Source organism: Lonchura striata, chromosome 3 (genome assembly GCF_050655825.1).
Source record: "Lonchura striata isolate lonStrDom1 chromosome 3, ASM5065582v1, whole genome shotgun sequence".
Lineage (NCBI taxonomy): Eukaryota > Metazoa > Chordata > Aves > Passeriformes > Estrildidae > Lonchura > Lonchura striata.
The window spans coordinates 55,411,964-55,426,207 of record NC_140705.1 but is presented as its reverse complement, the minus strand read 5'-3'; the positions used below and the strand labels follow the sequence as shown (position 1 = coordinate 55,426,207).

Sequence of the window (14,244 nt, the reverse complement as noted above, 5' to 3'; positions counted from 1 at the left end):
ATAATATTCTTACAAAGAAAGTAGAAATTTTAATTCTAATGTATCTGCAACAATGAGTGATATAGTGATGAAAACAATTAATTAAATGATGACTGAGGTAATAGTTCTGCCTGACACTGCTAGAGTATGCACTGCTTTTTCCCTTGTGAAAAAAATTATGAAACATATTGCAATACTTTTGTCACTGAAGTGACATATTCCATGCTATAAAGGTTTTCATAGGTATGGAAATGAAGCATTCCTGAATTGCTGATTGGTAAAAGCAAAATTATCAGTCATTGTATGCTGCATCACATTTCTCAGGAATGACTGCTTCTCTTGGTTTACAGTTTTGGATGCAATTTCCAGAAACCATCCATTTCCAAACCATAATGCACAAAAGGCACAAAATTGTGAACAGAACGGGGAAGTGCCCTTTTGTTATCCAGCAACACAGGTTCTGTCAGTAACACCTGCCATTCCCATCACTGACATACCATGCCTTAGGAAAAGGTTTGTGAAGCTGTGGTCTGGCTTGCATAGAGCTGAAGATCAGAGCAGAGGCTAATTTAACTGGATTTCTGCTCAGATTTGAATTCACAAAAACCTTTTCTTCATTCTCTTCTGCCAGTTTTTGTTTCTGCACCATTCTGAGGAGTTTCTGAGGGTTTTAATCAGAATCTCTATTCCTTTAGGCATCACTGAAAATAAGGTGAATTTGGAATTCTTTGACCTAAACACATCTGAACACATGTAATGCCTAAATCTTATAACTGAAACTGCTAAGTGTCAGGGAAGTGTTTTGGAATACATCCATTACTGAAAAGAAAAAATACCAAAAGGGTAATGCAGTGCAGTCAGAATGGATGGAAGAATAATTTTCTTACCTATTTTGGTTGCGCTGTATATATTTTCAATAGGAAAAGCTCCTCCTAAGCTGTATAGTAGAACTTTTGCAAGTGCTGGGATAAGCTGGGTTGTTGTTACCAACACGTTTACACAATTACTCCTAAAATGAGAGAAATAGTTTAAGTTTAAATAGTTTTAAAACAGTACCCAAATATTGATGAGGTGAACCAGCTGTTGAAAGCTTATTAACCATCCCTCAGCATTTACTTCCATTCATACAGTACAGCTGCTTAGCACCATCACTTACAGAAAATATACATAAAACCCCTGGTGAAATCCTTTAAAAATATGTAGGCTTGATTTGTAGGAAATATTCTACTCTGGTTTATAAAAACTAGGTCTTTGAAGATGGATCTAGTAAAATACAGATATTTAAGACCATCAACAACCTCCAAAACAGGTTATTTGAATGTTTTGAAAGCATAATTTTCATGCTGGCAATTAATTGTCAGTAGCTACCAGCAAAATAAAAGAGTTAAGATAATACAAAAACATGATTTGTTACTCTTTTATCCTTTATCTACTCTTTTATCTACACTTTTCTCCACAATGGCATCGCTTTCTTCAAGTTTCAAGAGTAAGAATATCTCTGAAGAGAAGGAGAGATAAGAATGATCATAATAAGCTAGCATTGAATGGTGAGGATGAAACCTTGAATGGGGAAGTTGTGCAGGCCAGAGAACTCAGAGCTGAGATACTTTAGGCACTCACAGGCTGGAACATGACTATGATGTGGACATGGAGCTGAAAGTAAATACCTGTGAGTTTTCCTTCTGGCATTTCCACAAATTCCAAGCAAGACCCTAGGCTGCTATTTTAATCTTTATCTCAAATGTATCTCAATTTCCTGTTAGTAACCTATCAGTAATGTTTATCTGACTCACAGGTAGCTTCTGAAGGTTTACAGCTGTACACTTTTCAGAAGACATGACAAAAGACTATTATTTAACAATCCTGAGTGAAAGATAACATTTTTCCACACTCATCCACCAATGCTCAACTGGCCTCAGTTACCAAAAGTCTCTCTGAAAACTAATAATTAAGAAAGAAATGCAGAGCTAAACACAACAGCTTACACAATTTTGCTACCTTTTTCCTCCTGAAGTGCTTCATGCATTGTTAAATAAACAATTAAGAGATAAGCATATTGCAAAATTTGCTATGTTGAAATAAAGGTTTTTATGTCTTTCCAAGTACGTTCTTTCCATTTGACACTGAATCTTTTCCCAGACATGTTCAGAAAGCAAGATGACTTAATGCTGCTCTTTTTTGTGGTTTAAAACTAGGATTTTTAGGATTTCTGGTACGATACATATTGCATGGCTTACTAAGTAGCAGCAGGATTCAGTTTTATTCTTTCAGAGGAACAATACATTTTATGTCTCAATATTGGGAATTCAGACTTTTAACTGAGTTTAAAAGATTTTTGCTCTTGTGAAAACTTAAGATTTATGCTAAGATATACGATTTGCTGGGAAGAAGGAAAATGCCCTTATGTTCTGGTATCTGTACAGTATTAAGGAAGAACTGCAAATAGGCACAAGCATTGAAGGACAGAACAGAGAGCTGTGAAGTTCAGAGAATGCTATCCATAAGGTAATAAATTAAAAGCTGTCTCAGAACTCTACAATACACTTTCAGTACACACCTTTGAGAAGACATTTCATAGTATATTTAGTAAATACTGGAATCGGGATAAACAAAACCACTTTCCACTTTTCCTGTGACCTATTTAAAAGTTGTATACCTGCTCTGTTCTTTAAAGACAGTAACTTATTGTAATCTAAAATGTAAAAAAATATCCATTACATATCTAGAAACTTTTTTTACAGCAGACTCAGATACATACCTTGTGCTGATAATTGATAATGATTTAAGTGCATTTGTTAGCCAGGAGTCTGTCAGAGCTTCAATCTCTGCTCTTAATTGCAACCATGCATCTCTTTTAGCAGGACCTAGGAGTCCTTTAATGTAAGAAAATGAGAAAAACAGAATTAAATTCTGTATCAGATAGGGGTTATGGTCATTGTTTCCATTTTAAATTCCACTACATCTTGAAAATAATATCAAAGAGAAAATCTATTGTCTTCAATGATCAGAAAATCTTAGGTTTTATTTGTATTTCATTATATCAAGGAATGTCAGATGGCATTTCAGACAATAATAATAATTAGTTGCATTTCTTTATGTATCAGGCTTCATTTCAAAGGTATATCTTTCAGAAACACATATTTTTTAAACCAGCTCCTCCCACATACCCAGCTCCTCCCACGTACATTGTTCTCATTATCAGAGGCAGCAACAAGAAGATCCATGTCATTTGGATCATAGGTGAAGATGGTCACAAAAGAAGATACTTTAGAAAAAACTGTTTAAAACTGCCCTTATGCCCTTATGACTCTGCAGATAGTACAGATACAGAAATACATTTGTTTGGTGATGGCTTGCTCTTCATGTCCTGTTGTAGTTGGTTCCTTTTACAGCATTTAGAGACTGAAATGGCTGCACATCTTATGTTCTCATATCTCAGTTGGTCCCTAAAAGTTAGTGCTTCAATATCTCTTTCTGGGTATAAATTGGCAGGCATTTAAAAATACCCAGTCTATTGAATGTTGAAACATGATTTTTCTGGTACCAAGGTATTTTAAATGTAGATTTTGTCATGGAAGAGCAGGGAAATAGGCTTCCTGACCTTTAGGATCCCTCTTCCCTTTCACACCCTGTAAGTGATGATGACTGTCTTCCCAACACGTGATGACTGTTTTCAAAAATCAGAAGTGAAATAACCTAAAAATATATAAATTAATCTTGTCTTCTGATAATTTCTAGCAGCTGTTTTGAAATAAACTGATACAGATAAACTAAGAAGATTATTAAAAATGCTAAGATGTGGAGGACAAATGAAGAAACTTGCACATAAAGGATGGCTTATATTTCAGATGAAGGATATAGGGGAGACAATAAAAACCTTAATCCAGTGCACTCTATTTGCAATGTTTTGTTCCTCTCAGTGTGTTTCCCTGTCTTGTACTCTTGGATTTGTTCTCTTATTGGTGTTAAAGGTTTTATGAAATGCAGCAGTTTTAGAATCTTAGATGCATCAGTAGATACAAGAAAATCCAGTAAACTTCTGTTCTTTCTTTGTTTCAAGAATTATTTATATACAACAACTGTTGTGAATAGTCACAACACCAATGAAGGGCAAAGTAGGGCACCCTTTGGTCCTATTGCTTCATCCTATGGTAAGGAAAGACTGAACTACTAAGAGTGAAAATATGTGGCTGTAGCAATTATTGAAGACTTCTAAATATTCCTTGTCCTCACAGTCTATTGTTGAGGGGCTCAGTTGACACATTTCCCTCCTCAGAAGAAGCCTGTCTGTCTCTGCAAGGCACATAGGAGTCTCCAGAACAGGTTCTTTTGGCTCTGCTGCTTCATCACCTACAATCTGCTAGTGCAGACATAAGCAAGTCCGTGAATTAAAACAGTAACAGCAAAGTTCTTGTCCCAAATGAGATTTGGACTCGCTGGAGACAAAACTGTATAAGCTACAGAGTCAACAAAAGCGGCTATGGGCACAGCAGTGATAGAATATTCTTGCACCCACTGGTAAAAGAGACTGGAAGGTACCCAGCAGAAAGTTTAGGTGACAATGTTGTTACCCAACCAGATCCTGAAAATGTAGGATGGAAATGGCCATCTGCAAACAATTTGCTCTGTGAAACTGTACAATACCTTTCCTAGAACAACAGCAAATCTGAGGTAGACTAAGTGGTTCAGCAAAACAGTAAGGTAAGACTAGCTGGCTCTGAGGGAGGAAAATGGGCTCTGTGGAAGCTAAATGGAAGCTTGCATTGTTTTCCTGCACAACAGCATGTGGCTTTGCCTTTACAGTCAGTAGCTTTCAACAGCCATTGGTTCAGTAATATCGCTCTCCATTCCCTCTGTGGCTTCCCAGGCTCCTTCCCTGTACGGCAGCTCATCACCCTGCAGCTCAGACTGATCAGCATTCAAAGTTGTTTTTGGCAATTGAACTCACCTCCTATGTTGTTCTTGTAAGTATTATACAACTCTTTTACTCTTCTGTAACGGAAAGCCAGCTTCCTCATCCAGTCAACCCCTCCTCTTACACCTGTTGGCAGACAAAGGTTTGCACTACTTGCAGCTGCATGGAAGCCATCAGTTGCAAAACTGTAGGTACTGCAAACACCCAAAATACAGTAAAAATAAATACAATGTATTCCTGTAAATGCTCAAATTATTTCATCTTAAAAAAAAAAAAAGAAAAAAAAATTCTGTATCTTACCTTAGGTCTTGTCCATTATCATCTGAAGAAACATCATCTATATGAACTTGATCACATTCCTGTTAGAAAGAAAAGAAAGCAAACCCAAATGACAAATTTATCTTAGCAGAGAGTGCAATCACCATTCCAAGTCCAAAAGGTGTGTGGATGCAGCACTTGGGGTCGCGGTTTAGTGGCGAGCACGGTGGGCTGGGCTAATGTCTGGACTAGGGGATATTAGAGGTATTTTCCATCCCGCATGACTCTGCTCACCACAGGCTTGGTGCAGATGAAGGAACGACCGGTGCAGGCCAGGAGGTGGCAGCCTGTGCCCACCCACAGCCTCCTACTGCCATCAACATCTTTAAAATACTACAGCCTTCTACTTCTACACGCACTTCTAAATCACTAGTTAAAACAGACCTTTAGAAAAGCAATATGCAGTTTTGGTGTGAATTTTGGGAGTAAAATTATCTTAATTTTAAAGCCACAAAAGTTGCACGTGCCATTTACAGTCTCCCTAGTATACCAATACTTGAAAAATCATATAAACCTTATTTTCTCACTCCCTAAAAGCAATTGATGGTGAACCTCGACAGGTGTAAAACTTAAGTAGTTTGGACACTTGTCAGGTTCTTCTATTAATTTATGTGAGTGCCTTTGGCTGGAAAACCACATATAATCAGCAATCCTAAAGAACTTGATTATTTCCTGGCTTTGGAAAGGATGGAAAGAACTTGAAGGAACTGAGGTACATTGGAAATATGAATTCCCCTCCAAGATGGTTTTAATATTGGACAGCTATCAAATATCCTTATCTGCACAGTGGTTACAGAATAAAGATAAGAAATTGTAGTGAAAACAAAAGTAGATATATGAGCCAAGCCATCATGCATTATATAATTGTTTTCTAGAGTTGCTTGAACTAAATCTTAACCCACAGACACACCTGAAATTCAGTGTCCATTTAAGTCAGCACTTAATTCAGGCTCTCTGTGACATGCAGGGATATGTCCTTCTAAGTTTCCAGTCTTTGTCTCATAACAGTGGTAAACTGTACAGATAAAGGATAAATCTGAACAGAGGAGTGATTCCAAATGTGTAAGCCACAAGTTCCTAGAGTGTGAATTTAGGGAATTATATTTTCATCTTTCTACTTTGTTTGCTTTGCAATGAACAAAAACTTAGGAGACTTTTACTTGCATGAACTAAGTTGCTAAAAAAAGGCAATTTTGTATAAAAATACATGTAAGTTAATTTTCAAATAATTAATTTATTTGCATTATACAATCATAATTTTAAATATTGGGTCAAAGCTAAAAGAAATAGTTGCCAATCCCTGCTCATGGGGCTTAATTCATTAAGATAGGATAATAGAGCTTGTTCAAGGAACACAGATTTGTAAGATTTGTAGATTTGTAAGCATTTTTCCCTTCACTGGAGAAATAATTTTTTTTAGTTCTGTTTGAGGAGATTATCTTGAGCAGTAGAGTACTTTAAAGAAGCTGCTTTTGGATGTAAATAGCAGATGAAGAGAGAAAGTAAAGGGATAATTTCTTTATCTTTATTTATCATTTACTGTCCAGAAAAAAAATTGCAATTATGCTTCAACCAGTGTAGGATAGGAACTCAAAAATCAGACAAAAAAATCCTACTGAGAAAAATTCTGACTCTGTATTTTGCAACATCTGGGCAATATCTTTCTTCCTTATCACCTTCACAGATTTCCCTGGAACTTGTAAAAGTGTTTAGTTCAAAAGTTTAAAAATCCTGTGGATATGAAGGTGTACTAATTAAATAGAGGGCACACAAAAGCCTTGATGGATTAGGAGTGTCTGCTGCTGTTTGGGTTTTGTTAAGCTTTTCAGCTACATTGTTCCAGCCTTGAAAATTCTAGGTAACTGTTCTGCGGATAATGTCATTATTAAGTTATATATGAGTGGGCGGCACAGGCTCAGCTGTTTAACTTTTTTTGTCTCACAGTTGGTTCATTGTGATTCTGTGATTGACTCCAGAAACAGGATGAGGGGACCATGCGGTTTTCTGATTACTCCCCTCCTTGTCCCTGCAAGAAGGTTGTTAGTATAGGAGTTAACATGTATATTATATAGAAGATCAAACCCAACAGCACTCTCCAACTTCCTCTTTTTCTCCCTTCCTCTTCTCCTCTTGATCTATGGGTTATCTCGTCTTTACGTGCTGGCAATACACATTTTCTGACCAAGAAACAAGCTCATGTGCCCATCACTCATTGTTTTCTTTTACTTTGTTTTCTTGTTTACTAATCTGCTTCAACTAAAACATTTACCTTTTACAAATTCACTTACATGGTGTGGAATAATCTTGCAATAAAAAAAGAAAAAGTGGGCAGTTTGAGCAGACTTGAGATAGTTCTCCACTTTTCTCAAAAGAAACAGGAAACTGGTGGCACCATGTCTGAGTTTGTTTTTAAATGACACCAAAGAGTTATGGGAGAGACAGAAAGAAGCAAGCTCTCTGTCAATTTAAATAATAAGGTAAAATATTTTTTACATCAGCTATGGTACTGGTTAAGCTCAAGTCACAGTGGCTGTCGGTGCAATGTCAAAACTAAGAAACATAAAAATACACATCCTATTAGAGCAGATACAGGAAAGGAATCTAAGCATAATATCTAGCTTTTGCTTGAAGCAATAATAATCTAAATTATATCTGAATGCAGTCAATTCTTTGCAGCAATTTTTAGAGCCTGAAAGTTTGAGAGTAAAGAATAAATACATCATCCATAAAATTTATAATCCTGGACTGGACAGTAACTTCATTATCCAGTAAAAACACTGACTTACCATGCTGAACACAAAACTGTACTATGCTTTCTTAGGCTATACTGAAAATCTCTTTTAATATATATGTCCAATCTCTGTTAAAACTAGTTTTACCTGCCTCCCAAATTCTGAGACAAACCCAAATCATACTTTTAATTTTTCATTTCTTCTTCTAATGAGAAAAAAGGGCAAAATGTCCTTTAAAATATGATAGGATAATGATAAAAATTGAAATATAATTCAGTTTGTTTGAAATGAATAGTCTTTTTTTTCATTGACCTGAAAGTGGAGTGGAATAACAGAGTAGGAAGATTCATGTCTGAATTACTACTTGCAATTTGCAGAAATTGGGGGGTTTTTGTGCATAGTAAGCCTTACCAACGTTTCTAAATGCTGTCTTAGAATTAATACTGAGAATATAGAAAAACTTGATTTTACTCCTTACCTGATTGAAAAGAGAACGCCTTAGTTTGGCCATTATTAAAAATCTGTGTCCCATCCCTAAACATTGTTTAGGCACATGAACTTTCTGGAACACCAGATGCCTATTTTCATGGCAAAGCACCAACTGCCCTCCCAAGTGATACTTCCCAAGCTAACTAAAATTTATACCCTGAGAATGCAGTAGCTGGAGAACAGCCTAGCCTGAAATAAAAGTGCAGCTTGGCTGATTAGAACATGGGTTACTGGGTCAGCAGGGAATGCCTCAGCAGATCGGAATTTCTGCATCAACAGTTCTGCAGTGACACAGATTTGCATAGAGGAAGAAAATCTTTATTTTGTATGTGAGAACTTTAATAACTTGGTTATTATTCCTAGAACCTGCTATGCAGTGTTTGCAACCAAGAAAGACAGGAAAAAAAGTGCAGTGACTGGAGTAAATATTACAAGTGTACAGGTTCAGTAGTACTTTAGAGTTGTCATGTCCAGAGCCCCAGTGTTTATTGTGGGCTGAAGATGAAAGCAAGAAAGGTGTGGAACCTGAGGGCTCCCCACTGAAAAAGTGACGTGATGAACAGATAAGCAATCTATCTGCCTGATGAATAAAGGACTATCTCACTTCATTCAGTGAGAACTGAAAGTCTCATGTCTTAATGGCCATCATCAGCAGCAGCTCAGCACTCATTTTTGCTCCCCTGGAGGAGGACAGAGAGAGGAAGACAGAGAGAGATGGGGAGAGGAGGGGAGATGAGGGAGAGAACCCAAGTCAGACTCTGGGAGTTCTAAGAATTCATTATACATTCATCATGCAGATGCACCATAATATTCAGTAATAAATCTGTTCTCTGCAAACAGATTTAAACAGAAAAGTTCATTCATCAGCATATTAAAGGTGCCTTTGCATACTTGGGCACTTTATGCTATTTGCTAAGAAGATAGAAAATTGCTGGTCTTCTCATGCATACCGAAATGTATGTACACAAGTCATTTCAGCACAGGAACCTTGGAATTTTGGTAATTTTGTAAGACAGTTGGTTTTGAGATCAAAATGAATTCTGGGCCATAAAGTACCAAATTTCTTGTTGAAATAGTGATTATTACATATATATAAAAATTGCTTTTAATAAAATCAAACTGATTGATTTACGAGACTCTCTAAGACAGCTCCCAAGTAATATTTTTTATTTATCTAAAACAGGGAACTTTTCAAGCTCTGGAATGAGTTGGCATATGAGTTTTTGGATAGGGGTATTAAAACCATCCTATGAAGATTAGCTAAAATGTAATGATCCACCTATGACAGCTGAACTTGTGAATATAATTTATTTACAGAAAAAATAAATAATTAGATAAAAGATTGAAGTTTCAATGGCCATAAGCACGAATAAAGAGGCATGGCAAAGCTCCATTTTGCTGAACCCTTCCACTTGAACTGAGCACAACATTGAAGAGCAGATTCTACAGAACGGCTTAAATTTTGGTCCTGCCACATAAAGTCTGAACATACAGGTGTAAAGGTCTGCTAAAAATAAATTTAAGAAATGCTTTGAAAAATTTATTTGGAATCTCTCCCTGGTAGAAGGCACCAGGAGACATTCACTGAATGCACTTGCATTGTCAAGAATTGTCTCACTAGGACTGCAATGAAGCACACATTGAGAAAGGCATGTCCAGGGCTTTACTTTCTTTGGTTTCTGCTGCTGCAAAGAGGAAGTGCAGTTCAGGTGTGGGGTGAAGTAGATTGTTTCTTGACTTAAAAAGAGCTAAGAATAAATGAGATCTGCAAGGGATGACAACCACAAACTGGTACCTTCTGCTCTTCTTACTACCTACTTAATGAAGGAACAAAAGACAAAATCAATATCCCAGTGGATGGAAAAATTGAACTTCTCTTTATTTTGAATATTCACTCACCAGAGACCTTTCTCTGGAATTCTAAACAAAACCTTGAAGTCTTCCAGCTTCCATTCATGGAAGGTATCTGTCCATGGAGGGAAGTCTGGGATCTACTCTAAGCAAGAAAACAACCACTTTAAACCAGCAGAAGGTCTGAAAAGCCCCTGGGTTAATTTGAAAAACATTTTTCACTCTGTGTCTTGAGTGAAACATAGCTGTAGGCTGGCTTTCACTATCTGTGTTAACAGACCCAGACTCTAAGAGTGAAATAAAAAACCTGTGAAGCCCAGCTGACAAACCTGCTTCCCAGACCACTCTCCCTGTGAGAGTCTATCCATGTGCTTCTGACAGGTGAGCTGCCCACAGTGGCACTTCCTAGAAAGAGGTCTTTCCCTTTTCTGACCAATTGCCAGATTATATTCCCTGGGTATATTGGGACAATACATGTATTGCCTGGTTACCTTGGGAAGAGGAATCACCAATCAGAACATCTATCACAGTCCCAGCTCTCTGATGCTGCATTCTTTGAGGTAAAAGAAGAACATTCTACATTTGAACAAGTAACAGGGGCATGTAGCCAAAAGGCTGCTGAGGTATGTCAAGAGAACAGTCAGCTCTGGTCAGATGAATACACCCACTGAAAGCAAATAAAGAACTTCAAGAGAAGAATGTGAGGCGTGCATGTTACTATCCTGGAGATGACAGCAGACAGCTTTACAGACATGGAAACCAAAAGAAAGGACAAAGAAAGGAATGGGTAGTTTGCAGATTCTTTCTCTCACTGAGCTTCACAGAAGGACTCTGGTGCCACAGGAAGTCAGTGCCACCTGGTTAGCCTCTCTCTGATTAGAGTATGACAATCCCAAAAACTACACAGGCAGAAATGTCACACACAATAAACACTAATGCACAGCAAAGCCACTAAGTTAAAAATCAGGACTGCTGGTACTAGCATTCCTTTGATTCTTACCTCTAAATCATTAAAAAATAAATGTGTGTCAGCAAGATTAAAAATCATTTCTTCCATTCGCAGTCCAAGGGTCACTGCCATGGGTGGATCCTTAAAAAACAAAAACAAGGTTAGCTAATTACATACTTCTAAGTTATAGTAGAATTACTTTAAAAATTGATGTATATAAAGTGTTTTGAAAAATTAACACTGTAAGAAACTTCCCTGAAATCCTTTCATTATTAAGCTATTTTAATATAATAATACACTGATTATAAAATACTAAGACACTGATTAACCTCTGCGAGAAAATTCAGAGAGTTGTGGATGCTGAAAAATCACATTTCTTAAAGCCGAGCAGTTTGCAACCTGGCTGAAGCAACAAGAAAAAACCTGGTGGCCATAAACATATACATAAATATAAATATAAATAAGTATAAAGAAGACTGGAAATAGGGACAGCACTTTTCAGAAAAGATGTATGTAGGAACATACATTCCTCTGTAAAGTATATATAAGTTTGTTGTTTGATCTGTAGATCATCCCTTCATTGCTGATGAAAAACAGGAATCCTGTCCCTGGATAAGATTCATTCAAAATGTTGCATTTGTTGGTAGGTCATCTTTCACACTCTCAAATTGCTCTGCTTCAGCAAGATACCATGAACCTCCCAATCTGCAATAACACTGTCTGAGAGCATTGAGCTTACAGCTAAGGCAAGGTAATGAATTCAAATTTCCTCGGTTTGCTAGCAGAGAGGTAAAGCAGATTTGTGTTACCTTACATTTGGTTTAGAGTAATGGTCCCTGGTGCTTTGTTGACACCTAGTAATTAGTTTGATTGTTGCCTTAATCATATGCCTAAACTTATGGGGTTTCATTAACATTTTATGCTTAACATAACTGCAGTGGACTTTTAAAACACATACAGTCCTTTTCTCATCAAAATATGAAAAAAATATTTCATCATTTAAACTGTGACTGACACAAGCAAATTTTCAGAAATCCCTTCTTAAATATCTTGAGATTTAAAGTTAAAATGCTACCAGCATGTAGCAACAAAATCTCACAAAATCTCAAATGATCATTTGTTAGCATTAGGATGAAAGGCTTCCCAGCCAGGATCAGATACTCACTACTCCAGGGCTTTGCAATGATGGAATAAAAGATGGCTTCTGCATTCAAGCACTTAATAACTAATGGTTTTAAAATCTGAAACACTGACATACTTTGACTCTTGCTCATGAAAAAGTCATACTTGCAGGGAAGAATAATGTTCAAGAAGTTGTCACGATCCAAATTTAGACCAAATTCGCTGGCAGTGAAAGGAAACATTTTTATGTCAACCCTTGAACTGATCTAGACTCCCTTTCAGAAGCAAAAAAACAAATGCAGGAACAGAATTTTATCCATTTTGTCTTCTGTAGTAAAGTTAACTGGATTTGAAGGTCACATGGCTGAAGGCAGCACCAAGTGCAAAGGTCAGATTTCCAAGAGGATGATTAAGGAACTCCATTAACAGATTAGCAAAATTCATGTTAGGCACTGACAACACAAATCACCAAAATACCCTGGACTCACAAGATTCCTCATCAAGCCATAATGCTTTTATCATAATGTCATCACATATAAACACGTGTTTGTCTCTTTCATTTGCATTTCTTTCCTGTGCATTGTAAACTATAACTATTTTCTCCCTAGATGCAATATAACAGAGAGTATTTGCAATACACATTTTTACCTCAATCCCATGAACACTAAGGCATGTGCATCATTTTATGCACAGGTGGTAACTCATTATTATTTATATAAGTTATTCACTGGAGTGCTTCCAAAACTGGAATCTCAGACATTTAATTCTCAGCCTCTTTTTTACCCCTTCCTGGACAGAAGCAGACTTGAATGCAGAAATTTCCTATAACATTTTCCGTTATAATTCAATTTGTTTTTACAGAAACTACCAACTATGTACGACAATTTCCTGCCTTGCCTAGTATAGCTGGAAGATATAAATGTGACAAAGATCTTATGATTTTCTTATTAATAGTAGTTTTATAACCAGTTGTGTCCCACTATTACTATTAAAATTATATTTCCTAAGTTTCTGTTTTGACAAAGGCATGAGAAGGCTATTGCTAGGTACAGTATGTAAAATCAAATAAAGCAAAGCAGAAGGAATTCATTTCAGCTTAGCATAAAATCACTGTGGGATGTCTCTGTACAACTTCTGCTAGGGAGAATTGCTGGAATTGAATTCTCAAGATATGAACAATTCTCCTCTTAATAAATTGGCCAAAATTTTGCACTGCAACTGTTTAACAAGAATTAAAAATTATGTTCAATTCGCTCTTGCCATGTTAATTTCTTTCCTTCACATAAAAAAAATAGACAAGAAATCAGGTTTTTAAAGGTCTTGTGGCTGTATAGTGTTTGCACAATATGGAGGAAAATGACAATCATAATTTTTCTGTCTTTCAGCCTGAAGCAGAAGTTACAGACTGATTCAAGTGGCACAAAGGACTGAGTGTTGAGAAGAAATCAAGAAACTTTCAATTGATACAGATCATAGCACAGCAAATTAAAAAACTTAGTAAGAGGCAGACTGAACTTCTGCCAAAATTGTATGTTGTGCTACTCTGCACAAGCACACACAACAGAGGAAAAAAGGATTAAAAAAATAATCTGGAAGTTTTCCCCAGATAATTCACAGAACAAAGAACAACTCTTTGGCCCACAGAGGTATGATGTTAGCCAGATATCATTAGTGTGCAGAAGAACCAAGACCAGCTACAACACTTCTGTACACCTAAATACAAATTACTTCTGTTATGTTAGGATGAAGGCACTAAACTGGAGCCAGACTGTCTGTCTGGGACTTCTGTACCAGACTGGTCCATCCATTGCACTGCCTTGTGGGAGACTAGATAAAAATATCCTGGGAGGACCAATACTTAAATGTTTTGATCAAGAGGAGAGTAACTG

The 14,244-nt window shown here is 36.7% G+C and overlaps 1 protein-coding gene across 28 annotated transcripts in view; it reads right to left on the bottom strand.

Annotated features, from left to right (window-relative positions):
* Nucleotides 1-14,244, bottom strand: part of EYA4 (EYA transcriptional coactivator and phosphatase 4) — a 143,036-nt gene that overhangs the window by 6,261 nt on the left and 122,531 nt on the right. For all 28 annotated transcript variants that reach the window (XM_085575195.1, XM_085575194.1, XM_085575205.1 and 25 more), the window contains 5 exons: nucleotides 11,285-11,374; nucleotides 5,195-5,253; nucleotides 4,928-5,088; nucleotides 2,738-2,852; nucleotides 867-988 (listed from right to left, as the gene is read on the bottom strand). In XM_085575195.1, the coding sequence (XP_085431321.1) occupies nucleotides 867-988; nucleotides 2,738-2,852; nucleotides 4,928-5,088; nucleotides 5,195-5,253; nucleotides 11,285-11,374 (547 nt within the window). The remainder of the gene's footprint in view (nucleotides 1-866; nucleotides 989-2,737; nucleotides 2,853-4,927; nucleotides 5,089-5,194; nucleotides 5,254-11,284; nucleotides 11,375-14,244) is intronic.